Source organism: Dendronephthya gigantea, unplaced genomic scaffold, assembly GCF_004324835.1.
Source record: "Dendronephthya gigantea isolate DGI-Jeju-01 unplaced genomic scaffold, DenGig_1.0 000027F, whole genome shotgun sequence".
Taxonomy (NCBI): Eukaryota; Metazoa; Cnidaria; class Anthozoa; order Malacalcyonacea; family Nephtheidae; genus Dendronephthya; species Dendronephthya gigantea.
Genome location: NW_021163037.1, coordinates 2,046,931 through 2,073,836, shown reverse-complemented (window position 1 = coordinate 2,073,836; position 26,906 = coordinate 2,046,931). Strand labels below are relative to the sequence as shown.

The window sequence follows — 26,906 nt, the reverse complement described above, 5'->3', positions numbered from 1 at the left end:
GCCATTTTCGGTTATTGTTGACATGGAGACAGATCGAGTTGAGCGGGACTGTGCGTGGCTAAACTTAACAGTAATTTTACGATAATTAAAGTTTAAAAAACCTTCAGTAAGGGTAATTTTTGCCACCCATATATAACCCCGCCCATCTGCATTAATTTAGTCTATTGCTAAGTCAAAACCCTCCTGGTTAGCGAGATACTTTCAAAGACATTCCGATTAAGGCGGGGGCGTTTACTAATTTGCCAACAACGCTTTGTCCGACGAAGGTAATAAATATACGACTCTCACAATTATAGAACACCGTGCAAAGAAAAGTATTTCATATAAGCTTTCCCGACAAAAAATTTATCAAAAAGGTAAGATCTCTGAGAGATAGGTCTCTTATAGATAGAACGTGTAACTTTGCGCGTTACATACACACTTGGTCAGGAGGGGTCTTTCGCTGCTAGATCGCTTAATTGGGGGCGGGGTATATATAATTATTCATATATATATATATATATATATATATATATATATATATATATATATATATATATATATATATATATATATATATATATATTCATGTTTATATACCATAGGAACAATAGCGCAAAAAAGAAATCAGTCGGGAATAAGACGAATATATGAATATATGAATATACAACCCCCCTTCCACGAATCTAAATACGGCTCTGGAGTCTAGCTTTGAGGTGGCCTGTTTGGCGGTCTTAATAAAAGATATCGACCTTAATAAAAAAGGCGAACTCATTTGTATGAGCGGCTGCTTTCTGTATCTACGTTTACAATAATTTAACTCGAATTAGATAATTTCTATCAATAAATTTACGTCTTTTTTTCTGTCCGAATATAAATCCTAGGCTCTGTCAACGGGATACGCTTAGTACAGTCAATAAAATACGTGGCAGCTCGGTGCGAAACTTGTCCACTTTTCGACAACCTTTTTTCGAGAAAATAAGCATGCATTAGGCGTACAGGGATAAAACCTTATTTCAATCCTTGGAAATGCCATGGTAACGAATGCGTAATATATTATTCTAGATCTTCTTGATGATATGTCGCCTGATGTCAAGTGTTTACATAAATAATATATGAAATATGTCTGTTTGAAACCATTCGAAAAACATTTCGTCAGCTATGTCAACATGCATAATGTGTTTGGCAAACTGAATGCGGCTGTTGAACGGTTTTGACAAAATACTCAAATTAGCATTAATGTTATATGAAATATACAAAATTTCAGCGGTTTTGGTCATAAAAAATTTTAATTGCTTTCAAAAACGTCAATGATTGTCATGAAAACTCAACTTTTAATATATAGGCTAAGTCATAAACTTGAACCGGGAATCGAATTGCACATTGCATTACACGTCTTTCAGGAAGTGTTAAAACTTCACCCATTTTGCCATTCACATATATTTTGAGCAAAAGATATTATTATTAAATTAGGATAAATATTAAGAAAGTGAAATAGTGAACTTCAGTGAAATAGAATTTTTTCATGGGAGGAATTTTACGGAAGGTAATTCCCTACAACAATCGGCTCCAATATGTCCGAGCATTATAAGTTGAGGTAACACGTATCGAAGGGCTATATACGCCATAATAATAGCGAACATACACGCCTTTTGAAGTCGGCCTTTTTGAATTCGAATGTCTCAGCTTATTACAACCCTGAACTAAGTTAGTTATGAAATCTTAATTGTTATAACAATTAAGCTAAGGCTGAGAATGCATTTTATGCATTCACCTGTGGGTTCCAACAAAGGTTCGATTTTTAAAAAATCACGAACAATCAAGTTAAAAAACGGGGATGCAAAGGTAAAAACAATAAATTTTTAATTTTAATTTTAAAGTGTATAGATACTTTCTCTGTGTGGCAAACACAAAATGAAAAATTTAGGCGAAAGTTTCTACCCTCTCACTGAAGAAACCCTGAAGTGCCGTGCATGTCGCATTGCGCATGTCCTGCCTATATAGGCATGCCACAACAAGTATATATATTTTTTCGCGAATTTTCACGGAAAGATTAAGGAAGAACAATGTATTGCACTTGTTCAGCTCGTGCTAAAAAGTGCGATAAGTTATCACAAGAGTGAGATTTTAGGTATAAAATGTTCATTCTATACCTATACAGAACAGTGCATGCATTGTGCTCTAAAAGGTCCCTTATAGGAATAATTTTGTTTTAATTATAGGAATGTCTTACAATACTAATCTAAATCTACGTGCGTTTGAAATTGAAAAGCGAGACCGGCATAGCATAATCAGGCATTCAGATCAGCAAAATCTAGATTCCAAAGGGTGCACTTTCTTGAGACGCTGTCCATGTATACGCGTATACACAAACACCAGCTCTTGACTTGCTATATATGAATATAACAAGACAAGCAAAAGCTGGTGTTGGAGCAACATGCGCGGGAACACAACATGCGTGAAATACCCAATATGTGATCAAAAAGTTAAAATCATGAATAATATTCACTGATTTTGGGCGTATGCAGGTGGAGAAAATGTAAATAACACTTACGCATAACAAAAAACAGCGTAAACGCCACACGCCATTAAAGGTCGCTGGACGCCAATATTTGTTTCAGTTAAAACTTGGATCAAAGAGTAACTCAAATTCCTCTGTAAGCAATACTGAAATTCAGGCGCAAACTAAACCGTCCATGGCGCTTGCAGAACTTGTGTTCCACAATGTCTCATTTGGACACGGTCTAGACACCGAGTAAAGTCCTTTAGGACAATCTTATCTCATCCTTGGCCGCTTATATTTCGCAAACATTTTCAAATTCTTTGGAGAGAGAGAACCGTGAGTTGGTTACGTCGATCGAGACAAATTAGCGCTTAGAGTCTCGACCCAAAATGGATAATTTCTTCACAAAACTACGACTCCAAACAAAAGGCATAATCGATAACCGCTCATTCAATGGAACGGCATCGCGTGGAAACTCGCCAACCCACGCAAATTCGCCACAGAAGCACAATCCGTTCGGATTAAGCAGTCAAACTCCGAGGAACCCATCGAGCAAGAGGAATAAGATTATCCTCGTCGTTGATACGCCTGAAACTGACTGGTACGTACGTTTACAAATGTACAAATTGTTCCTACTAAGGCTAAATGTTAGTTTTCCAATTCGAATTTGCGATCGCTCGTTTATATACGGCATGAGCGGCTCGGCATTTGGATTATTATACATAGCCATAGGAATATTTACTTTAATGAATTATTATCCGAAGCATAATATGATCATGTCACCAGGCATCCGTTGCTATATGAATGTGCTGCATATTGACTAATATATGCTATGTATATGAATATGCGGTGTCCAGTTGAAATCGGACGTTGCGATCTTTCGTCCTTTACGTGTGTTTCGTCTGCTGTTGTTTGTTGCTGCATAAATTGGGAGCATGTCGATGTCTCGCTGACATCATTTAACACAAACGCGTTGATTATTATTTTTATGATTCGTGGTTCTCGTCACTACAGTCTACACAGCTATTATTATTCGCTCCAGCCTTCGTCGCTTTTCCATTTTCCATTAGTCGAAGAAATTCTGCCGAAGGACGAGTATAATTAAAGTTGAAGTCCAAAGCAGATGCATTAATGATTATAATGTTGATCTTTTAAGTTGCACGTGCACATTTTAAAGCGCACACGTCCAGCTGCGCTGACCTGCCTCTGTCTAAATATTCAAAATCGCAGATGATTGAGTTATAGTGTATATATGCGCGAGGTTATTTTGTATTTGGTTACACAATACCTTATATATATTGCACTTAAAGTAGTTTGCTGCTAGTTGTATCTTGATTTTCTACTGCCCGGTTATTGGTCGTATGTGGTTGAATGAGATGGGGCAGAAGGAAAAATATGAAATTTTTCATAGTGAAGGATAACTGAAAACATGCTTGCGTGGCACGGTTGGGGTTATTTTTGGCAGAGGTTATGTATTATTGCCTGTAACACAGCAATGACAGCATGGACGTTTTCCAACAGCTAATGTTTTTAAAATTTAGTTTCGCTGAAGTTAGCAGAATCACTAATATTTCCACCGCATAAAAAAAGTCTGCCGGAAGGTCTCAGACTATTTAGGAAGAAGTATTGAAATGATTAAACGATTTTAGCTCGTAGTCGTGCATGTTGCCATCCTAATGGCACGTGTTGTTTGCCGAAAACTAATTTTCATGCCTCGAAATCATCTCACGCTTCCTTAAATCTCGGGTAACCGGGCTCATGTGAGCCGAAACAGATTTAAATACTATATACCACTGGAAAATACTGAAGTTAACTGGTTTAAATATTTTCATTTGTATTCGCAGTTAACTCTGGCTCTTCTTTTTCTCCGCTATACTTCTAGCTTGATGACGTAAGGAATAGAATGAATTGTATACAAAGAATTACATTGTATAAAGTGCTTCTCACGGCAGTACGTAAATTACTAGAGTACACAGTTTATATGATTGTTAGATTAAATTACACTATATACGACAAAGTTACACTGAATTGAACAAAGATATAATATATACAACAACACTTTGGAAAAAACTCTAATGTATTGGGGGGCTATGTGTGAAATAAAGTAAGAAAGTGTAAAATAAAGTTAACTGAAAAATCCCCATCACAGAATTTACCGATAAAGCATCTATAGCGTAAAAAAATTGGGGGTCACCGACCTCGTTTGCGGCCATTCGCAAACATTAATTATTTCCCCTTCCATGTACGACAACTTATCAGTGGATGGAAAGAGTGGTACAGAGATTATAGTGCCAATCATTTTGTCCAAACTTGTCCGTTTTAAAGGCAAACTCCGTCGCTTGGTAACATGTAACGTTTATAGGAAGAATGAAGTCCAGAATGAAAACTCACGATGAGCATTTTGATAATTACCAGGGGCGGACTACGGAGCTTTTCAATTTCTTCCAACATCTGTCAATCATTTCTGCCAATTTCATCCTATAATTCCCAATTTCTTTCAATTCCTTCCAATTCTTCCCAGTGTCCCACCGTGTCTATTCGATGTGTGTTCTACCGTGTGTATTTATACTTTTTGCTACAATACACTTGTTGTCATCTTGTGCCGTCATCCCATAAAGAGTTTTTATATCTTTCTCACGAATCCACGAGTTACGTTTGTTATATCATATACCATGCAACCACTTTACTAACACCATTCCTTTTCCTTTTCTCAAAATTTTTCTTTCCCCTAAAATCTTGTAAAGGATCCTCAATCCTCCCTAACAGGAATCTTCTCTTCCGCGTAAAATTTCACAATTAATCGTTCACCATCTACGTCGATCTTCTAAATCTTGAAGCTAACTCGATTCGACTGTCTACGGAATCGAAATTTGCGTCGGAGCCACTGTTCTGCCGCGAACAGTGTTTGCTGACTTGGAAAGTATCTTTGACGGTAGGCTGAAGACTAAACTTGGTAAAATCCTAAATGATCATAGTCTTTTAACCCGATTTTGAAATGAATAGGAATGTCCGCTATAGAATTAAATTACCAAAGGCAGACAAAATTATGATCGCCCAATCTTGGAAAAGTGTTGCAGGATATACGCGGAATATTCAACAACAACAGAGAGTGCTGTATTAATTGTACAATGTAGCTCTTAATAGTTACGATGTTAGACGAACCCTCAGGTACGAACACATAAAAATGATGAAAAAGGTTTATGAAGGAAAGACACCACATACATCAACGAGAACATTAATCTTCCAATATTCAAAAATAAGACGCTCATGTACAAGCCGCGAGGAATATGTGTACCCCAACATCACGAAGTCAAGGATTGGATATATCAAGATTATTCAAAAAACGTCTTCCTAAACCAAAAGAGAGATACAATGCCAATTACTCAATTCTTTCCGACAACAACTATGCATTCGCTATTGATCTCCGAACATTTGAAGACAACGACGTCACAGGTAACGGAAGAAAAATCTGGAATTTTGCTAGAAATAACACTGAAAGAGACAACGACAAAAGATATTGTGTGAGAGATTGTGAATTTTATTGGGGTACATTAATTGTTCCAGGATGTGGAAAAACACATTATTAATGTGTTAAAGAAAGATTACACAGGAAATAATTTGACATGTTCTAATTTGTCCAACATATTGGTGGAATAAAACCTATCAAGAATGGGAACATAAAGATGTCAACAAATTTTTACCCATTCCATGTAACCATGATGCTGTCGAATATTTCCTTGAAATACGTATTTAATAAATTACTTACACATATTTGAATTTATAAAGTTATAGTTCGCCAACATCTGGAAGTCGTGAACTTATGCATGCCTTGTTGTTGGTGTTTAAAATATTGCAAAATAGAATGACTTTTTAAAATTGGTTCGATGAAAACTCTTGTAGATTGTACGAACATAAGTCTTTATCAGGAAATAAACAGCAACAAGGGTAGGTTTATTGTTGTTAGGTATCCGAGAAGAAATACTAAATACTTAGCAATTCTCTTCATGAATCACCCTTTTCATTTTTCTAAATGGGGTCTTATTTAGAGAGAGCGTGTTTCACTCTCCCTTGCATATTTGAAGGGCAGTAAAATGCTACTCTTCTCATTTGACAAACGGAACATTTCGTTCCCTCTTTCATTTTTACATATGTGACATCAAAAACATGTGGCGAGGAGGAGAAATATCCTATATTTGCACGCCACAGTTTTTATCAGTTTTGATTTTTCGGTGAAATAACATATTTTGTTGAGTCAGCAAAATATATTGATGACATTGTAAAAATTGGGAAAAATTGAAAGAAATTGAGAGGTTTTGGAAAAAATTGGAGGCACGTACTGATTGACAGATGTTGGAAGAAATTGATAGAAATTGGAAAATGAGCAAGGATCGCCATATTCCTATTTCCTACTACTGAGCAAATTAGTGAAACGTGGACTTCGACTATTATTAACTTGTGTTTTTGAATAGGATATTCATAGCTAGCAGATAAACTGATTTTTCGTTCGTCAACTATAGTGATTAACTGCGTGTCTGGCTAGTTGTGACTGCCTCTGAAAATCCACGTGAAAGTGTGGTGACAGAGAGAGGATATCCTAAATTTTAAGTATGCGGTCGAGATTCTCAACAATTTTGAGCGATGTTCATGTCCTTGGCAACGTTGTTCTAAAATTATCCGCCTATACTGAAGGCATTTCGGTTGAAATAGCAAGTTCATTGTTAAACATGCTAAATTTATGAATTTTAAAGTCTCCTTTTTCCATCTGATATAGGATATCGGTTTTTAAAGATCGACAAGCTAGCCATAATGTTCAAGACTTGCGAGTTGAGCAGGTTTGTGGAACTGTATGAGCTCTAAAATTTTGGTATCGCTTAACGCGATCTTTTTAAAGATAATTTTTATCATAATTTTTTGTCAAAAGACAATCTTGCCAAAATTTTATCCAATCTTTATTACTTTTGCTGGTATCTTAGTTAACCTTTCAGGCCTTTCTCATTTCCTTCAGGGCTGTTTAGTTTTTATGCAAAATCTTTCGCCATATTTTGTTATTTTTTGCAAATCGTTGATTTGCACTCCGCTTGACAAATCTGCATCCAGTAATTTGATCACATGCACTAATAATAACATATGGAATAATTTATTGATCTCAGTATGATAATCACAGATAATAATAGTGGCATGACAATCGTCTCAGATGATGATAATTTTTTTTTGCTTCTGTTTATTCACTGCATGTACGAGTTTATTTCAACTGATGTATTTTAGGCAGAATTTTCCGAGCTCAATCTTGCCAGTTACTCTGACAGTGGTACTGTTGTCGACATTCAGGTTAGACGTGAAGGAACCGTTGTTGTCAGGTACAGTATAAGCACAGCACTTCATTTCGTAAGTACAGTACTTCACAGTTCACAGATAATTTTATTAGGTGCATCTCAAAGCTGAGCTAGGTAAACATTACCTTTTACTTTAAGCCCAGTGTGAAGGTGTATACGATGGATGGGCAAAATAATAAAATAAAATAGGAACTTAGTTAAGATGCAGGGTTTGGAATGAGGACATGAACGTGAAAAACAATGCGATAAAGGCGATCTTTAATCTAAATTTAATTTCTAACAGCAGCACATAACTTAATCAAATTTTTATCATGTGACATATTTCCAGCCTGTTCTTATAGGATTTCGGAAAGTTAGTTCGAGCCATTCGGCGCTATACTACTTATTTAAATGTCATGATTTTTTTTACATCCGACGTAGATCTTTCCGCCCTGACCTTATTTTGCTACGGCAATCTGTGCGTGGTCTTGGGTCAAAGGAAGATTGGAGATCCTTGCTTTTTGGCATGAAATATGGTAACATTCCTAGTATAAACTCACTGGAGTCAGTTTTTAATTTTCTGGAGAAACCATGGGTGGTAAGTTATAACAGAGTATATAATCATATCGCAATCAATATTAGGTGCAGAACAAATGTAAAAAATATTATATTTATATGGCGGGGAGGGGAGGGGATGCTTCCGCACGAATTAATTTATGCATCCTCAGTCCACGGCACCGAAAACCGTCAAATGCGCAATGTGCAAGCATGGAGTTATTGATATAACGTACACAATAAAAACTGGCTTGAAAAACTTTAAATCTATTCTATAACCACACTTTTCCGCTTAAAATTTTATTCCTATTTTACTTATACTTATTATCAATCATGAACTGGTTTTCTTGGGTAGATGTATCATTCCCATGCAGCGTTTCGTTTTGACTACAAAACTAGTTTAATCAGTCTTATAATGTTAAGTGTAGTTATATAATTTTTTCACCACTGAAGTTAAAGACTTTTCTCTGTTCTGCAGTTCCGATACAACTGGATTCGCCTATCGATTTTTATATTCCAATTTTTTCCAGGCTATCTAATTATGCCAAACCATGTTTAAAAACATATATGTTCATTCATTCTATAAATATTTATGAGAACTTTTAGACGTATGGGAGAAAACATTATCGTCTTTGTATACTTTGTTTTTTCTTATATGATATAGTTTGCGCACCTTCTTCAAATTCAACGAAAGCTTGGAAATGACATTTTCCCACTTATTCCACAGGCATATTATCCAAACCACAAAGAAATGGTAAGTGTGTAATTTTCTTCACTATAACTTTCGTATCTACTTTCCTATCAAAAATACGATAATTCAGCCCATTGTGTATAATAATAAATCGTTATATATAGGTTGCCAAGTTCTCATTATAGCCGAAAGGGAGAACTATGTATATTATTGAACTGTAGTCTAGATAAAACCTTCACTGTTCTAGATAAAACCTTCTGTTCTAGATAAAACCTTCACACAAATGCAAATCAAATTAAAAGACTCAGCTCCCTAACATTAGGTTCAACATGAAGTCTAAAGTAAACGTCAAAACAATGCATGGTTTATGTCGGAATATTCTTGCATGTTCCTGCCGTTGTGACAACGATGCTGGTTTGCGGCAATTTTGGGTTCGCTTTAGGAAGAAACAATAGTTGTAACTGTAACTGTAACGAGCATCTTCACATCATTTTCGCCTTCTCGTATTTCAAACGACACGAAAGAAGATCGTGTTCAGTCCATGCCTGAGAGAACAGCATGCATAAAGAAAAGGGGAAAACACGAACCCTATTAGCAAATTATGTTAATATATTGCTGGAAGCAATAATTTGTTGTTTAGAAAACGACTGGATGCACCTCAAATGCTCACCTTGATTCATGGGTAGGACTCTTAGAAAATTTAACCTGATAAAAATAATACCACTATTACTCAGTTTTTCGGGATACGCTAAAGAAACATCCTATTATCATATCGTTTAACATTGTTCAATTATACATATACTTTGTACATCTATTGTATTTACAAAATCTATTCTATAAATTACAACGCAATGTCTTCATAACGCACACACAGTATCGTATTGCATCCTGCAATTTATAAACTACTTGACTGACTGTATTACAATCTTGCGATGCAGTAATTCACCTGTTCTATCCTCTCTTTTTACTATAGGACTGCACCTATACAGTGCCGAATACTTTTAAGCTTTCTATATCAAACTCATTTCTATTAAGTATCTCCTCAATAGGTATATGAACTAAAGCTAAAAATTTTGTTCACAGTGGTAATCCAGCACCGCAAAGGTGCTGGACATTACGGTTCGGTATATGCGGACTGTATCATTCTTCCATAAATCGTCTCTTTATGACCATCTCTTAACACACTTCCTAAAATTGGATTGCTCTGCTTTCCTCCACTTGCATCGGCGTGATTTGCTATTATACCTGCATACTTGCCACCTGTCTACGCATTTCGACACACCGAACCCTTCATCAGATGTCCACCTACACTCTGTAGCCATCTGCGAATTCTTACACCATCCACGCGTGGGGCAGGTACGAATACTGCACCCACAACCTTTGGCATAATGCCTCTTCAGGCCGTTCAGCTGAACGCTGGTTATATGTTTCCAATTTAAACGCCAATTGCATAAGCCGTGATGAAGAACGCCTTGATGTATTTGTCCCATAACAACATATATCCGCCTTTTCGTTAAGCTTAAACTGCAGGAGGAGATTCGCGATGGAACATACAATCTCGAGACATATCTGACTTTGTTCACACGACGCCGCAAGGTTTTCAGATGAACGAGGCCTGAAATATTTCCTTTATAAACCTTAATGATTCGGATGGGATAGTAAATCTTCTCAAAACGAAGGACCCCTGGTGTGTGTGGCGTCTCGTCCGAACGATCGATTTTGAGAGAACCGACAACCTTTACCCGCAGCACTGCAAAGGAAAAAAATAAATCCAAAGTTAACATTTTACAATGCAACAATGTTGCACATAAGGACTTTTTTTGGGGAACAGTTTGGTGTATACAATTAGTTTTGTAACAGCGTTGGCAAATAATTTTGGGCTCTGCTAATTAGTCTAGGGGTCTTGGCAAATTGCCAAATTAGTCCTTGGCAAGACCACTTGTAGTGAAGTTAGATGAATTTATATGTGAACAATTGCGCATACCAACTGCCCACAACCACAATGCCCTTCACCCTAAAAAATTTGCTTTTTACTGCTTGCTGCACAAATTAGGGTGATGCTACAAGAAGAATGATTTGTGCAATCTAGCTATATCAGTATTAATAATTTATAAGTTATTTTTCATTAAATTTTAACTCTTTATATTTATATTCAATATACGATGTTTTAGTATTACATACTGTACATACTTGAAAGACTCACGAATGATAAGAAACTTAACTTTAGGTCACTTTGTGCCTTCACTTTAAAATGCACACTTAAAAATTGCTCCCACTATATACTATACACTTATACTTCCTGATTTACCATATTAAGCATTCTGTGATCAATCAAGATTAAGTTCTTACTGCGTTAGCACTTTACAAACCCTCAGGGTAACAAAATTACACTTAAAAAGGCTTTTAACCTGTCTTCGCTTCTGTTAAATGTTTTATAACTACTTTGACAATATTATTTTCAGCTAAGATTTTTCAAGGATTCTTTTAATCTAAATGTTGCTTTTGAACGACATGGGTATTTCATTTGTTAATATCTAACTTATTCACAAAAAGCATTCTCTTATAATCACCTATATGACAGAATTACATGCAAAAAACCTTCGAGTTGTTTCAGATATTGGGACGGCACACTCAAGGTCGTTATCGCGGCCATTGCACATCATTACAATCATGCACCATTATTAAAATTGATACTGTCTTTAATATTACAATTATTCTCTTTGAATAAATTAAATTAACTATCGCGAATTACATGCATGCTGTCAGTATGTGTAGCCGTACATGACTATCGATTCAGAAATTTATCCTAAACATTGCATTTGCCGGCAAGAAACTAGTATAAACTAAAGTTACTAAACTGTCAGTAATTTGGACTAGTTTAGCATTTTCCTATAGGAGATAATGAACAAACTTCAGGAAAATATAGTATAAAGAGAACGAGATAAGTATTCTCATAAGAATATTAATTGCATTATAATTGACCGAATTTGGAATTTCATATATTATATAAGCATAATGCATACATTATATATACACATCATGATACCATTATTGCCATAAATGGCATTCAAATGGTGGGAAGAGAAATCAAATGGACGTTTTAGACGGATGATATATTGCCACCAATTATCTTTAAGCTTCTAGACATTGACGAAATATATGCCGAATATAGCTATATAGCTAGGGATGGTGGACTGATTCTTCTAAATATCACACCGAACAACATCGGTGTGATTTTCTGCATGCCTTTAGGTTGTTTTTAGTTGCTTTAGGAGGTTTCTAGAGTCCTGTATTGAAAAAACCTCAATTATTTTAAATATGTCATCAATAATGCACAAATGCATGTCAACATGGTAATAAGGACGCTAAAAAGGACTCTTATAATATGCTATCATGTTTTGTTATTTTGTCTTTGTTCTTGCTTAATATATATGTTGTTATATAACTATAATTAAGTTGCAAGGGCGATATTTTTAAATTCAGGTTAGCTACGTTAATTCCGAATTACTAAATGAACTTATAAAAGAAGTTCTCACATCAATAAATTTTTAAGCAATAACTTGAAAACAAAATATTTGAATGCACATTTATATAGGTGAATCATCGATCCACACTAACGACAAAAGGCTTTCTTTTGTAACAACAATAAATGCATGGATGTAACCTGAGGATGGCCGTTATAAGCTAATGTGGGAGATTTTTAATGCATATAAAAAATGGGATAATATATTAACAAAGTCAAAGACGGAAAGGAATTACATTGCAACGCAATGTGCCACTAATTAAGCACGTTTGGTATATGTTCGTATATATAAGCATCATTCGTGCGTGATGCCAGAATAAATTGTCTTCGTCGATATAGTTTGGAATAATCCAAAGCCAAAGAGAAGTGTTTAGAATAACTAAACTAAAACTCGAAGACTAGAGTGGATTCTAAAAAACTCTCGTCTACCTATATCTGATTATATACTTCTTCAATTTTTTTTAACCTTTAATTTGTGGAGAGTGGTATTTTAAACACATTATTTCAGAACTTTTGTCTGTTTGAAATATAAAGTTCAACAAGAAGTTCGGTAGCCTAAGAAACTGAACTTTCACAGATGTTTACTGATTGGTAATACATGCACTATAGGACTTGGCAATACTGAGTTATATGCCTTACAGTCGTTACTCACTATACTGATGTGTTTTGATATACTATATTTCACGTCAGTTATTAAGTTAGTTAGAACTTGATAGATGGTTGGACTACGCGATAGAAGTTCCTTAGTTGAAAATAAGTCTTCATGCATTGTTATTTGTATTAAAGATGCATAACAACCTCGTTATTTTTATTAAATTTTATATTTTCAAGCGGTTGATATAACTGATTTATAATTACTTCCTTAATCCATTAAACACATTATAAATTTGATGTTTAATTGAGTTAATGTGTGGCTTGTATAGCCGTCGAGGTTTCTGCGAAACATCCTGAGGCTATATGAATATGATTACGTACATGGCTAGAGGCTGTTCAAGTAGCTACTAATGTACAATAAACAGTGACCGTGTGCTTGCGTGCGACGACTTTCTCAAATCTCACTCACTAAAGTGACTATAAACCGCGTACTATATATGTTGAAGCTTGAAATGAACTAACAAAAAGAACATAGATTTTTTATGCACACATACCCTAATATAGCGCGCGTCTTTCTTAAAAAAAATTTTCACTGACGCGTTCATTCGCTGATATATAATCCAGCATCATGTGATAAAAAGCATTAAACTTGTCGGCGCCAGACGTATAAATCTGTACACGGAACTTATGTATGGCTTAACTCCTATGACAACAGAATAACCGATAGTATTATTGTAGATCAAGAGTCAAGCACAGTTTATTTACTGCCTTGCTGTGCGGCATAGTCAATCTGTATATTATTATATTATCCCATATTGAATCGGTGAAATTCGAACTGCATTAGTCTTCGCGTAAATTCTTACAATTTTTGTCTCGGATACATTAAATAGCTATTGCTAAATAGTACGATCGCGCATGCATATATATGCTTGTATCGGTTGTGCACCTTTTAAGTTTCAATTCTATACAATATATGATGCAAACATAGTGTCATCTTAAGTTGATTGTATCATGTTTACCTCGTTCAGTATATCTTACCGTAGTCATCTTGACAGAAATGTTCTTGTGGATGAAATCTCTGACACGAGCATGCCATAAGGGTGGTCGTGAGACTCGCCAATAATATTAATACCAAAGATCGAATCAGCATCTTTAAGGATGTGCGCGGTCGTCTAGTCGTTAGCGTTTTGTGTGGTATATGTACTGATATATATGGATACCTTTATCAGCACGAATTCCTCTTTGTTACGATTATTTGAAAGCGTCAATGCGTTCGCTCTTTTTATATGTTTCTCAATGCGTCCGCGCTGAAGGGAGGATGTCTGTTGACAGGAGTTCCAAACTGCTTTAAGGGTTGTCAACTCGCAATTAAGTACTTAATGAGATCCGTTGGCCACGAATAATGCCAATTACGTTACTTATAAAGAATGTCTGACCTTCCAAGGTCGAGTGTTTTGAGAGCGTGCATTTTTTTACCCTTTATATTAGGAACTTCCACACTTCAACTCCTTATGTGACGATGAATTAAGGTTTCAAAAATGCTGCTTGATAAGACTATACGGAAACTTTCATTAAGCGATTGTGTATCCGCGATCAGAAAATCACTCGACGCTGCATGTTTTGCATAGCCCGTGCACGTTTTATACTAAAGGTTAAATAAACCGATACCAGACAACAATGCCGAAAGATTATTATGGCTAAATCCCAGACCCAAGTCTGTTGGTTTCCAACTACGATTTTTAGGAACACGTGCATGGATATAATAGTATGATTTAAAGTACGATCAGTAGCAGGATACATGCATGGAACGCACGTTATGTATCTAGTTGGTGAGATTGACATTACACCAAATGTTTTTCTTCATTATACCATAAGTCACAGATATGTGAGATATTGGTCCAGTATTTCTTGAAGTATCATTTACATCGTGATGTACCAATTTATGAAAACAGGCAAAAACAAATTTCACATATTACATGTATGATGCATGAGCGTCATGACGCAAGTCAGTTATTCATAATATGTGTATCCAATGTATACAGAAAATATATGCATGCATGTAACTAAAGCATCCTTGCCGATTCATATGTTTTGTACGAGCATATGAGGAAAAAGCTGTAGGAGGAAAACCTTCGCCCCTCTGGGCAAAAACAAATATATGCTTGACATGAACTAATCATTAATTACAGCCACCTTTGCATTGCAAAAATATTCCGAAGTCTTGGATTATAATCATCAGTATATAAAATGCGCATACATCAAATGAATGACCATTTAATAGCTTGTTGGGGGATTAAATCAGGAATAGAATGTTAATAAAGTGGCTGGTATCAGGGCACGGCCTATTTATTTGCCGCCGTGAAATACATCCCGATAGGAACTACGAAAGCAGTTGCACCACCCAAAGCAACAATATAATGTGATGTCGTCAGTTCTAATTAGGTTCGCGCAATGTTATTCCATGATAAGTGGCGTTTGTTTTATTCCGTGCATATTTTGCGCATTCCACGAGTGCCTGAAAGATGATGCCCGCCTACGCCCAGTTCATGTTACATTAACACAACCCACGCATTTTGCGGCATAAACTGTTGAATTCATCATTTACGCCAATAATCTATTTCATAACAGACTCCACGTCGTGCACATAAGACTGCGATGAATCTAGAAGACTAGAACATGCTAAACGAACAACACGAAACCGTGAAAACGTTATATGCTGCTGCTCGACTTATTTGGCCTTGAATATAATATTTAATCACGATTTATTATAACTAGAATCCGACTGAAAAATATTGAATCAGCGGATTGCTTTTACATACATGCATGCCCATACTTAGGCAATACAGGCAAAGGCATATTATATACACAGTTGTACATCTCGAGCTGAATTTAATTGTTAAGATTATCGATTTTTTTATGAGTGTTTTTCTTCCATTTTTTTCTGTCTTTATTGTTACAGTCTTCTAAGCTTCGAGTGTGTATCACTTTTTGAAATGGTAGTAATTAATACTTGTAAAAACCTAGAAACGCTGAAACAGTACATGTTACTTGGTCCGAAGTTTCTGGGTCAAATATTTTACAATCATAGACAGATAAATATTTTGCTGTATTGTTTTGAAGGCTCTATAAAAAAAATGCCTTGCTAAGGCCTTACATATTTATCATGTTCATGTTTTGTCTAAACGCACTTCAGTTACTATACGTTCTCTGCGTGTGCTGAACTGGTGCGTGGGAAGACAATACTCGCATGAATCGAAACATTAGACGTTTGAACAGTCGAAGTTTCAATGGTTAAATATCACCCGCGTCGACTACAAAGTATAAAACTTGTGATACCCGCGCTTCAGTAAGATAGGGAATATAACAATTCTTTCACGAATACAGCAGTGTCCGTTGGAAATGCATTTTCCAAATCCACGAAAGAAAGTTGCTAAAAAAATTTTGCTGAAAATTGACTTTTTTGCTATTAAATTGCAGAGAAAATCATCGCTATCATTTTAAACATATTTCGTACAAATGCATGTGTATTTCAAGAGGGACGGAGTTCGTTATTGCGCAATATGTTCTATAAGTATGCGCAAACGCTTCTGTAGCGTTTTTGACACATTATATAACATGCGTGCACGCTCGTGGACCATACGATAATGTAATTATTGGACTACTAATCAGACCATCATGCTTATCAATCATTATACTTGGGTGGGAGTTAAATATTGCTGCTTATTACCAGTCATATTTCATTACTGTACACAAAAAAAGTGTAATAAAAAGTTTTAGGAATCCCACAACGAGCTAACCTTCCCGTTCCTATGTTTTTCTTGTTTATATTATCATACCAACAGGTCACCTAAAACATTCCGCGAATATTTTGATGATTCGTAAGACTTCCTGACAGTATATCCTTGTATACCGGTGTCCCTATGCCAAGCATTGATTGATAGTGCTTTTCAACGTTCTTCATAAATCTCAACAATCGCTACATGCCAGGCGTGCTGTGTGTAGAAAGGCGTATCTTTAGGGCGTGTTCGCTTCGTGGGGTATACGTTTAATCACAGTCACGTTGGTTGAGATAAACATACAGATGGATGGTGCAGTTGGACGCTAAAATTAAAGTAAAATCACAAATTTTTAGAGATACAATTAACGATTATCATGAACATCTGTGACTGGTTGTATGAAATTTTAGGTAGTTAAATCGTAACTCAAAAATATACGATTTTGATTGGACCACACTGACTACGGGACAACAGTTAACAATTAACTCAAGTTTTTCAAATCGGAAAACTTTAGCGCTCTAGTCAGGGCTACGTTTTCATTTTAAGACGCGTGACTGACATTTCAAACTCTTGAAATTTGACATTCTAAGTACAATACCTCCCTTGTGTGAGTATAATTCAACGTCTCGCACGAAATTTTGCAAAATCCATCCTCTTCACTGCGCGCCAGTGAATATAAGCATGAACACATCAATTCCATTTCCTATAAAAGGGTTTCAATCCCACTTCCCATACCATTGACACTGATTGACTATATGCAATATAGGGCAATAGCCTAAAAATTGTCGAGCAACCGAATATGGAAAGCTTGACGATTTTTTGTTAACAGGATTACACATGCTGGTTGTATATACAATACAGGCGTTGCCTGAACATTGAATCGTAAAAAGAGAGATATCCCCGTCCGTATAGCCAGACTTCTGTAGGTGATGAAATATGAGAGTTTTTTATAGTACAAGATGTCTTTCGTCTATAAGCTAATACATGCAGTGCTAAATTTAATCGAAGTATTATATTATAGAGAAAAAAGCAGTATTATATTATAGAGAAAAAAGCAATTTCGTAACTGAGGTTACCAGTGTCAACACTGGATGTTTACTATATAAATTTAGATAAATATATTATACTATATAAGTATATATGCGAAGCGAAATGATCAGTACGTAAAAGCAACTATATAATCTAATCACTCAACAGTTTTATCATCTTATCATATAAATCTGTTTTGGCGATTATGCAAGAGAAACACAAACTTATCTAGAAAACTATACTGCTGAGCTCAATATTGATTAAGTTTTTAACATATGAATTCTATACTTTCTTCAGTGCTAGCATTTGACTGTCTTACATGCATGTATACTGCAGTTTATTTATAATTACCGCGAGAAGAGGAGGGGCAGAACGATGAAATATGTTATTCGGTGTTACCACGTTATTTGTTCTAGAAAGTAACACATCAAAAGCTAGTTTGCTATTTCGGGTGGTTTCAACAGGTTTAATGAATGCGTAATTTATAATATTTTTTTTTACCGTGCTGACGTTATCCGCCAAAAATAATACCCAGGTAATTCAATTATATAGCATTGCTGATTTTGGTTTGTATTAATTCGGATGAATGGGGCATGCATCAATTACAGGAATTCATGATATTCATATTTCAGGGAAATATTAATGAACAACAATAGCTATATATATCATGCAAACATGTGTTGTCTCTTTCATTAAACTTGATTTTGCGAGGCAGCTATGGCAGCCCTTTTGTGTTTAAAACGTTCGACTGTCAGTAAAATATAGTGTATGTTCGATAAATCTGAATTTGAATAGAATTTATCGAATATGTCAGAAGAGAATGCATGAGGTGATATGTATTATATAAACATAATGCAGGACATGCATGCATGTTCGTGAAAAAGATGAATTGCTGAAAGATATAAGAATGAAAGAAATAAAACATGCACGCTTCTGGACTGTAACGGTAGATATGGTCAGGCATGTATATCCATTTCCGCCATTTGATTTTTGACTATATGAATAGTTAGTTAGTTGTTAATACTGCAGTTTGACTTTCGTGACACTATGATACGATCGCTGTGTTTTGACGGAGGGGCGCGGTATTCGCACGTCCTTAAATCGAACAACACTTTATTATAGAACAAGGAAGTGCACAAGTTGTTGGAGCCAAATTATTACTTAATTTATCATTATTTTTTATGACGGCGTTATATAAGTGTGATCAATAACAATTTAATAAAACACTTCTTTAATCGGATGTGATAAAAATAATTTTATATAACTCTCCGGTTCCACTAAGCTAGATAAAAGATAAACTCGTCAGCAGGCGACCATTTCCATGATCACGGTGATCATGGTGATTATGGTTTCAGATACGTAGTTGCAGTTCACAGTTCCCAAACGAATTGTCCCTTTGCTCAATATTATCACTAGTGCATAGATTCAAATCCGGCCTTTTCACAAAATTTGCGGATTCGGAATTTTCAGCGACGACTTATATACTGCAAGCATGATCAAATATGGCCACACTTTTATTCGGCACTTGCCCTTTGGCTGAATAAACCAATAAACGCCCTGTATATACGTCATAAGTATTTTCACCTGAATTCTCATAAGAATTTTTGTCGTGAACATAGCAAGATTTTTAAAACCTATTATTCTGTATATCTAGGTTTATCTCTACTTAATTTAGGCTGTGATTATTGGTGGAACTTTTCATATGTTTTCGTATATTTCCACTTGTACTCGGTTCTGTCCATATAAATGCATGGGTCCTTTTTGCCAGCTCTTCTGTCGCAATTCAACTTATTGTATGTACATTCGTTTCAGCTAATCACGCCGAAGTTTCCTGCTGTTGTCAAAGTAGGTCACGCAAATTCTGGCTACGGAAAGGTAAGACTTTGCATGCTGTCTTTCCTTTTCACGCGTGCAACGAGAATATTGTCCGTCTATAAACGGCATTCCATTACCATTCCTATGTCCCGAAAGAAGTTTTTGTAAAGATAAATGCTGTATTTTTATATAAAGATAAATCGTGCATGAGTGAACCACAACTTCATTGACATATATATGTTAGCATGCCGTAATACAACTTAGGGGCTGTTTACATGAGCCCGGTTACCCGAGATTCAACGAAGCGTGAGATGCTTTTGAGGTATTGAAATGAGCAGATAACATGATCCTGGCAGTCGTATAATCACATTATATAATAAATACGGTTAGGTTTTGGCCATGCCACATAGATATATTGCATGGTTAACTCGAATAACAACCGGCACTATATTCTATAATGATTTAATTTTCACATGCATGTTTCTATATATACCCGGCGAGGTGGCAAATTGGAATGTCATACTTAATTTAAAATCTATTTTGTAAAATGGTTTAATGTTACCTTGGTATCAGTTAGTTACATGGCCGATTTCCGATACGCATGTCAATGGCTTTGATATTATATAGATTATTTGTTTTCTCATGTATACTTTTCTATTCAGTGTGAGTGCATGTCAGAAATAGAAATAGCTATATATGTGTGGGAAAAGAAGTTTAGAACAGTTCTAAAAATGTTGAAAAAAATTAAAAACTTGGTTTACGGAGGATTATATGAGTTTTTATATAATCTTATTATCGTGTTTCCTGCGCCCACTCGTTCGGTATTATTCTGAACACTCGAACTGATAAATGCCATATTTCCAAGCATCCATGCATGTATTAATCTCGCTATATATGTATATATATATACAGGGTGTATAAAAAAAACGCAACCACTTAATATTCTAAAATTCATATTGTTCATAAGCTCAATAGATTTTATGCCCCTGGGATTTTAAAATGGCTTCTAATCGTACAGTTCAACTGCTAATAGTCAAATCAGCTAAACTAATAATGGTGCAGCTAACAACCGAACAACGAGTTTTTATTGTCGTGCATGATAACTTGAATGCTAACTGTCGACCTTGTAAAATAAATTGTAAATAAAATTTTACTCGTTAGATACTTTCAATTCAGCTCGTTGGTTTACCCACCCGACTTTGTTTACCGACGATTGTGCCGCTAGAATATGATTACAAGCTTTCTCGCATTCCAGGGGCCAAACGTCTTTTGTGTTGTAGAACAAAGAGGATATTCATGAATATTAAGTGGTTGCGTTTTTTTTGATACACCCTGTATACAGGGTGTCCCAAAAAAAACGAAAACTATTGAAATCATCCATAACAATACAATTGTTAGAGTTTGAATGCCTAAGCACTCTGTTGGGACCCACAGGTGTATTTATTAAATGTTTACCATACTCATTTTTATGCATGCATATGATGCAGTAAAATTTGCTTGTTCGCAAAAATTATATTTATTAACAATATTTACAATTTACAAATATGGATAACAATATTTAAATGTGCATCTCAAGGACCATGACCTTCGACGTGTCCCCTTTCTTTAGCAACACAAAGCATTTAGCATTTTATAAGTTGCATTAAATCCTCACGGGCTGAAATTCGTGAACACGGCATTCAAATTTTAACAATGAGTGATTTCAATAGTTTTCGTTTTTTTTGGGACACCCTGTATATATATAGGATAAAAGTTTGTCAAAACTCGGTTATGCAAGCACAATTTGGATTCTTAATACAGGAAGTTCTCAAGTGAAATATCCTGATGCAATAATAAAATATAATTATAGACAATACATATAGCATTGCACTGCTTCGCTATTGAGATGTGTGCATATTATAGCAGCAGTAGCCTGGATGTCGCTATGTCCTAAATCTATTTTGTCAACGAATATATGTTTGTTTCAGTGAAAATCGTCTTCCTCTTTCAGTTTTCATACTTATATAGCGCGTTTGATTAGAGTTAGCTATCACCGTATATTTTGAGTTGTTCGGGTGAAACATTGCGTGACCGCGGAGAATTTAAAAAGCAGAGAAATTAAACCGCATCCGCTCTGTCTTAGGAAAAAACCCGAGGGTAATTGGCCGATTACCAATGCAACCTAGTCTAAAGTTTAGGGTTTTTTTCCTTATGACTCGATAAAGTACAATGATATATGTACATGTACTCATGTTACAACAACGTTACGCTAAAAAAACGTACTAATTCAGATTTCTTTTGGACGTCGCAGTTCAGTCCCGTTCGCGACAACTGAGACAAAAATACATAGATATAATTAAGTGGTAATAGAGATTATAGTACGCGGTTTATCATATATGGCATTATGGCTCATGTCTTGCTTTCAACTCGACCGAAATGCAATGTCTATAAACAATTAAATCCCATGCATGTTTAAACTATAACGAACATAATGTAGCCGTAGGCTAGGCCTATTCATAAGCCCGCTGCACTATATGCTCGATTTGATTGATTGGCACGGCACGGCTAAAATGGGTACCCGTGCCCATTTTAGTGTGAACGGGGCTTAAGTTTACAAGATGTTTACAAATTCTGCGGAGTTTGTATGTATTTAACCTCTTTTGTCTTCTAGGTGTGTGTACAAAATCACCGTGGATTCCAAGATATTTCGAGTATCGTGGCTGTCGCTGACACATACGCTACAACAGAACCTTTCATTGAAGGAACATATGACATACGAATTCAGAAGATTGGAGAAAGTTACAGAGTATTCAAGTAAGCAATTTTTCATCAAGTCATTAATGCATGTTTGCAAGCCATTAATGCATGTTTTCGCTTGGTGTTTAGAATCCAAAACCCAGAATCCCTCTTTTTCTTCCAAGGGAATCCTGTACCGTGCAAACGAGCTCTTTATATAGAGTAAATAGGTTTGAAACCACTATATCGATTAAAAAGGCTAAAAGCACTCAGAATTCAATTGATTCATAAAAATGACTCCAAAGTGACACACTCTTACTATTAGCATACTACTATTACTTTTAATCTTTAATTGATATGCGGCAACATTTTTTAAAAGACAGACCGAGAATTTGAAGCCAATGAAAATAAGACAAGATAAATTCAACATTATTCCAGGTAAAAGGTAACCCTATTCCTCTTCTGCATTAAGTAAGTAAGTATCTGATGCATTTTTAGGAGAAAATCGCTTTCTGATAACTGGAAAACGAACATGGGTTCTGCAGTGGTCGAAGAAATACAACTTACCGAACGGTATGCTCACATCATAGTATTTTGAAATCATTGCATTTTCCATTCAGCAACCTATATCTTTACGTGTAAAATATTTTACTAAATATAGCCACACTATACATGCATTACACTGTTGTTAGTTTATATGCTATGGATCTGTATACTGATCCGTAAAGCAAGATCGTATAGGGGTACTTGAGTATAAGACGCAGACGCGCAATGGGAGATATTAGGCATGCATGCAGAATCTTACTTCTCCAACTATTGCGAGTATCAATGAATAGCTAGGAGTGGTAGACAATGTTATAACATGCATTGATAATTTAAAATAAAAAAAACCGTTGGCGTATATAATGTTTGCCGTTAATTAACAACAATTTTCTAGTTTTATAGTTATACTTATATATTTTCAATAATTCCGTAAACTTTGTTTACCATTTTCTTAAACGGGCGGAATAAATCTGTTTATATAAGTTCATTTAGGTTTATCTGTTACGTGAATAGATATAAACTTTGGGCCGACGAGTGCGCAAAGATGTTCGGAGGTTTGGATATTCTATGTGTAGAAGTAATTCAGACTGGTGATGGAAAGGAGTACATTATTGAGGTATTTCAATCGATCAGAAATATTTTTTTGGAATAGCGCGGTATATAACTATACAGTATCACCACATTATTTTGTTACTAAGGCTATATATATGAGCAATTTTCATGAAACTTCCATGCAGAAGAGTTTAGACAAAGATTGAAAATATCGTCGCAATAATTATTACCATTTCACATTGGTGACGTGGTTGAAGGATTCGTTTTGAAATTTGGCACTCAGGCCGATATACCATACGACGAGAAAGTATGGGATAAATCAGTAATTAATGGGACTATATGATGCAAAATATTCTGCATGACTATTCTGCAAGTCCCACATGCAGGGGCGTAGGACTTAGGAGGCAGGGGGAATAGAGTTCCCCCAATAAAACGGCACTTGATTTCAATTTTTAAAACAAAATGCGTTGAAATTCAAACTGGGCGTTTGAAATTGTATGTATGTTGTAGTAACACATATACCTGTATACCTGTGCTCTGAAATGTGCCCAATATAATTGGCATTTCCCGAGGATCTAGATCAAATATATTGGCGCCTTGTAAGCGTGCCGCCTCCCCCCATTTTTCTACGCCCCCAAAGCCACGTGTAAATTCTATAGCCCCTGCCAATGTAGCAATTGCAAACATTTTAGAAAATTTCCTGGGCGCCGCCCAGGACATATATGTTACATATATGAAGCGTGTTCCTGAATAACAAACGAGAGCCGAAGGTCTTCCAGTACTACTTAAGGCCTATTTACAATACGCGATTTGTCGTATACGATTCGTACCCTGGCGTATGTAAACGTACATAAACACATGTACAAGCATGACACTTTAAATTCCAGCCTCAACAATATGAATGAAGTTTGTAGCATAGGCCTTCTTTTTCATCCGTGAGAATGATAATTGCATACAACTTATCGTGTAGTCTAAATAGGCCTTTAAAATTTTTTACATGTAGGTAAATGATACGGGAATGAAGCTGTTCAGTGAGACAAGAGACACAGACATTCAACGTATAGCAGACCTCACTATAAGCCGCCTCAAAGAAAAATATCCGTCGTCTTTGGAGAATATGAATAACAAAACCGCTTCAGAATCTCTACTGTCAGGTGAGCCGTTTTACAATTACGTGATTAATTGCCATTAGTATAATTTCAGTATTGAAAAATGACCTTTGAGCATTCTGATTGGCTCCTTCAGCAGTAACTATGAGGCAATAGTTACTGCTCAGAGCAGTCTGAGCAGTAACTATTGCTTTTCCCCCAAAAAACATGGCTGAAAATACTCAAAATCGTTTTGGAAAAATTTCGGAAGCAGAAATTGAGAACATAAATCAGTTGTATTTAAAAATAAAACTTTTTCAATACTGAAATTATACTAAAACAATTAGTCGCCTCAGGCTCGGTGATTACAAGCCAATATTCACTTCGCCTTCGGCTCAGTGAATATAGGGTTGTAATCACCTCGCCTTCGGCGACTAATTGTTAATTAGAGTATCACTCGTCATACTCTCCCAGTGCCACGAAGCAAATATTGGATAGAGGTATTCGAGGAGAGGTCCCTCGGGGAGTGAAGGGGATCACGTGAAAACCTTTGCAATCTTTATTCTACACCAGTAAAAAGGTCATCAAAAAAACTTTTCCCTTGACTGATGATGGTTGACTATACATATAGAATAAAGCTGCCAGTACTTTGATTTTTCCCCTACATCCTTTATTCAAATTATAATACCCCAAGATATACTGCATGTATCTATAGTTGACAGTAGAATAATCCCAACCTCTCTACGTAACCACAGAGCATACAGAGGTTTGACTGCCGTTAATTTTGCGTACCCCTGGCTTAGCCAGTGCGCTCAAGAGAGGCCTTCTCCCCCCGGGAAATCATGCATATGGCGGCGGCTTGAACACATGTATGGAATATAAACAGCCGAGACAGAACTATCTGGAAAAATCGTATTTTTGAAAAAAACGTTGCTCAATTTTTTTCTCAAAACCAGATTTTGTTAGTTCTTATCCTTTAGAAGAGTATAGAAGAGTATAGAAGTGGGAGCGATCTGTTTATTTATATAGCGATGGCTATTTATAATGTTCGGGGGGGGATAGAGCCTCTCTCTAGCGCACTGGCTAACAACATGGCTGCTAGGAACGCATAAATAATGCAAGGTCAAACCTCTGTATGCTCTGTGACGTAAGCGACCACGTGCAATAGAGAACATTGCATGCTGTACCTTTGTCAATGTATTTGCAATAAAAAATCGAATGACTCAGTGAAGGCTTGAGGTCGTGGATCATGTATAGGCATACTTTTAATTCTCATAAGTTATTCAAATATTTTAGAAGCTTTGAAAGTGGTTGCAAACCCTACAATTAAGGAAACAAAACCTGGAAGTGATAGCACGTCGTCTTCAACAACCAAGCTTCAAGGGCATTTCAGTGGTATAATCGTTGATAATTAATTTCATGATTCAAATCTGAAATTAGACCACCTAAAAGCGTACATTCCGCCATAGGTGAGTATGGAGAAGCGCGGAGCTGATTAAAAAGTTTGAGAGCGTGCTGGACGAATTTTCACGTAATTATAGGAAGGAAATGTAAATATGAGTACATGGCCAAGCGAGCAAATCAGGATTGGGTGGGTTGTCATGTGATTTTATAACGAAAATGCCCATGCAGTCTCTCTTCAGAGCCAACGTTAACGTTTTACCATGCAGTAAGCGTTTTATTTTTGAGCATTTCTTACTGACCAATCAAATTTGGCCTAAAAGTGTAAAAACTGACCTAACAGTGTATAAATGTTTGACAAATCATTTTTACACTCAGTTTTACAATCAATTTTAATCGATTAATCAATTTTACAGTGCATGATGACAGTAAAATTTGTTCGTACGCACAAATATATTTATTATAACAATATTAAACGATCAAGCACCTCGACCTTCGTCCTCCTTCTTCTAGCAACACAAGGTAACATATCATTCACTGCCCTTTTTTCGTATTTAACGTTTAATACGTTGCACTTAAGGCACCCTGTTCACTGCACTGCAGCCCTGCATGACTGCATTTATTGCATGATATTATAGTAAAATATATAATGCGAATTTAATGAGATTCATTAAATTGTATTTTTATCAGTGCTTTATACTACATGCACTTTGCGTAGAAAGAAATCAGAATTGAAAGTTGTAGTTTATTTTGCATTAATTTGTTGTCAAAAATAGTTTAATATGTATAATGTAAGAGGTTTGAAAGAAAATAAATAATTTTTTCCTACC

At 35.8% G+C, this 26,906-nt stretch overlaps 1 protein-coding gene across 1 annotated transcript; it reads left to right on the top strand.

Moving 5' to 3' along the window:
- Positions 1–2,371: 2,371 nt before the first annotated feature.
- Positions 2,372–26,893, top strand: LOC114523382 (synapsin-2-like). The gene is made up of 11 exons (XM_028544279.1): positions 2,372–3,083; positions 7,254–7,314; positions 7,748–7,839; positions 8,236–8,392; positions 9,014–9,103; positions 19,775–19,837; positions 22,428–22,570; positions 22,991–23,065; positions 23,549–23,651; positions 24,591–24,741; positions 25,972–26,893. Exons 1-11 carry the CDS (start codon positions 2,872–2,874, stop codon positions 26,088–26,090), a joined length of 1,266 nt encoding a protein of 421 aa, XP_028400080.1. The 5' UTR covers positions 2,372–2,871; the 3' UTR covers positions 26,091–26,893.
- Positions 26,894–26,906: the final 13 nt, after the last annotated feature.

Bases quoted from the DNA above. Each gene is read 5' to 3' on its own strand.
- LOC114523382 (XM_028544279.1), top strand. From the start codon at position 2,872: ATGGATAATTTCTTCACAAAACTACGACTCCAAACAAAAGGCATAATC. The intron at 3,084-7,253 runs GTACGTACGTTT...CATCTGATATAG, and splicing joins GATACGCCTGAAACTGACTG to GATATCGGTTTTTAAAGATC. The intron at 23,066-23,548 runs GTATGCTCACAT...TTACGTGAATAG, and splicing joins GAAATACAACTTACCGAACG to ATATAAACTTTGGGCCGACG.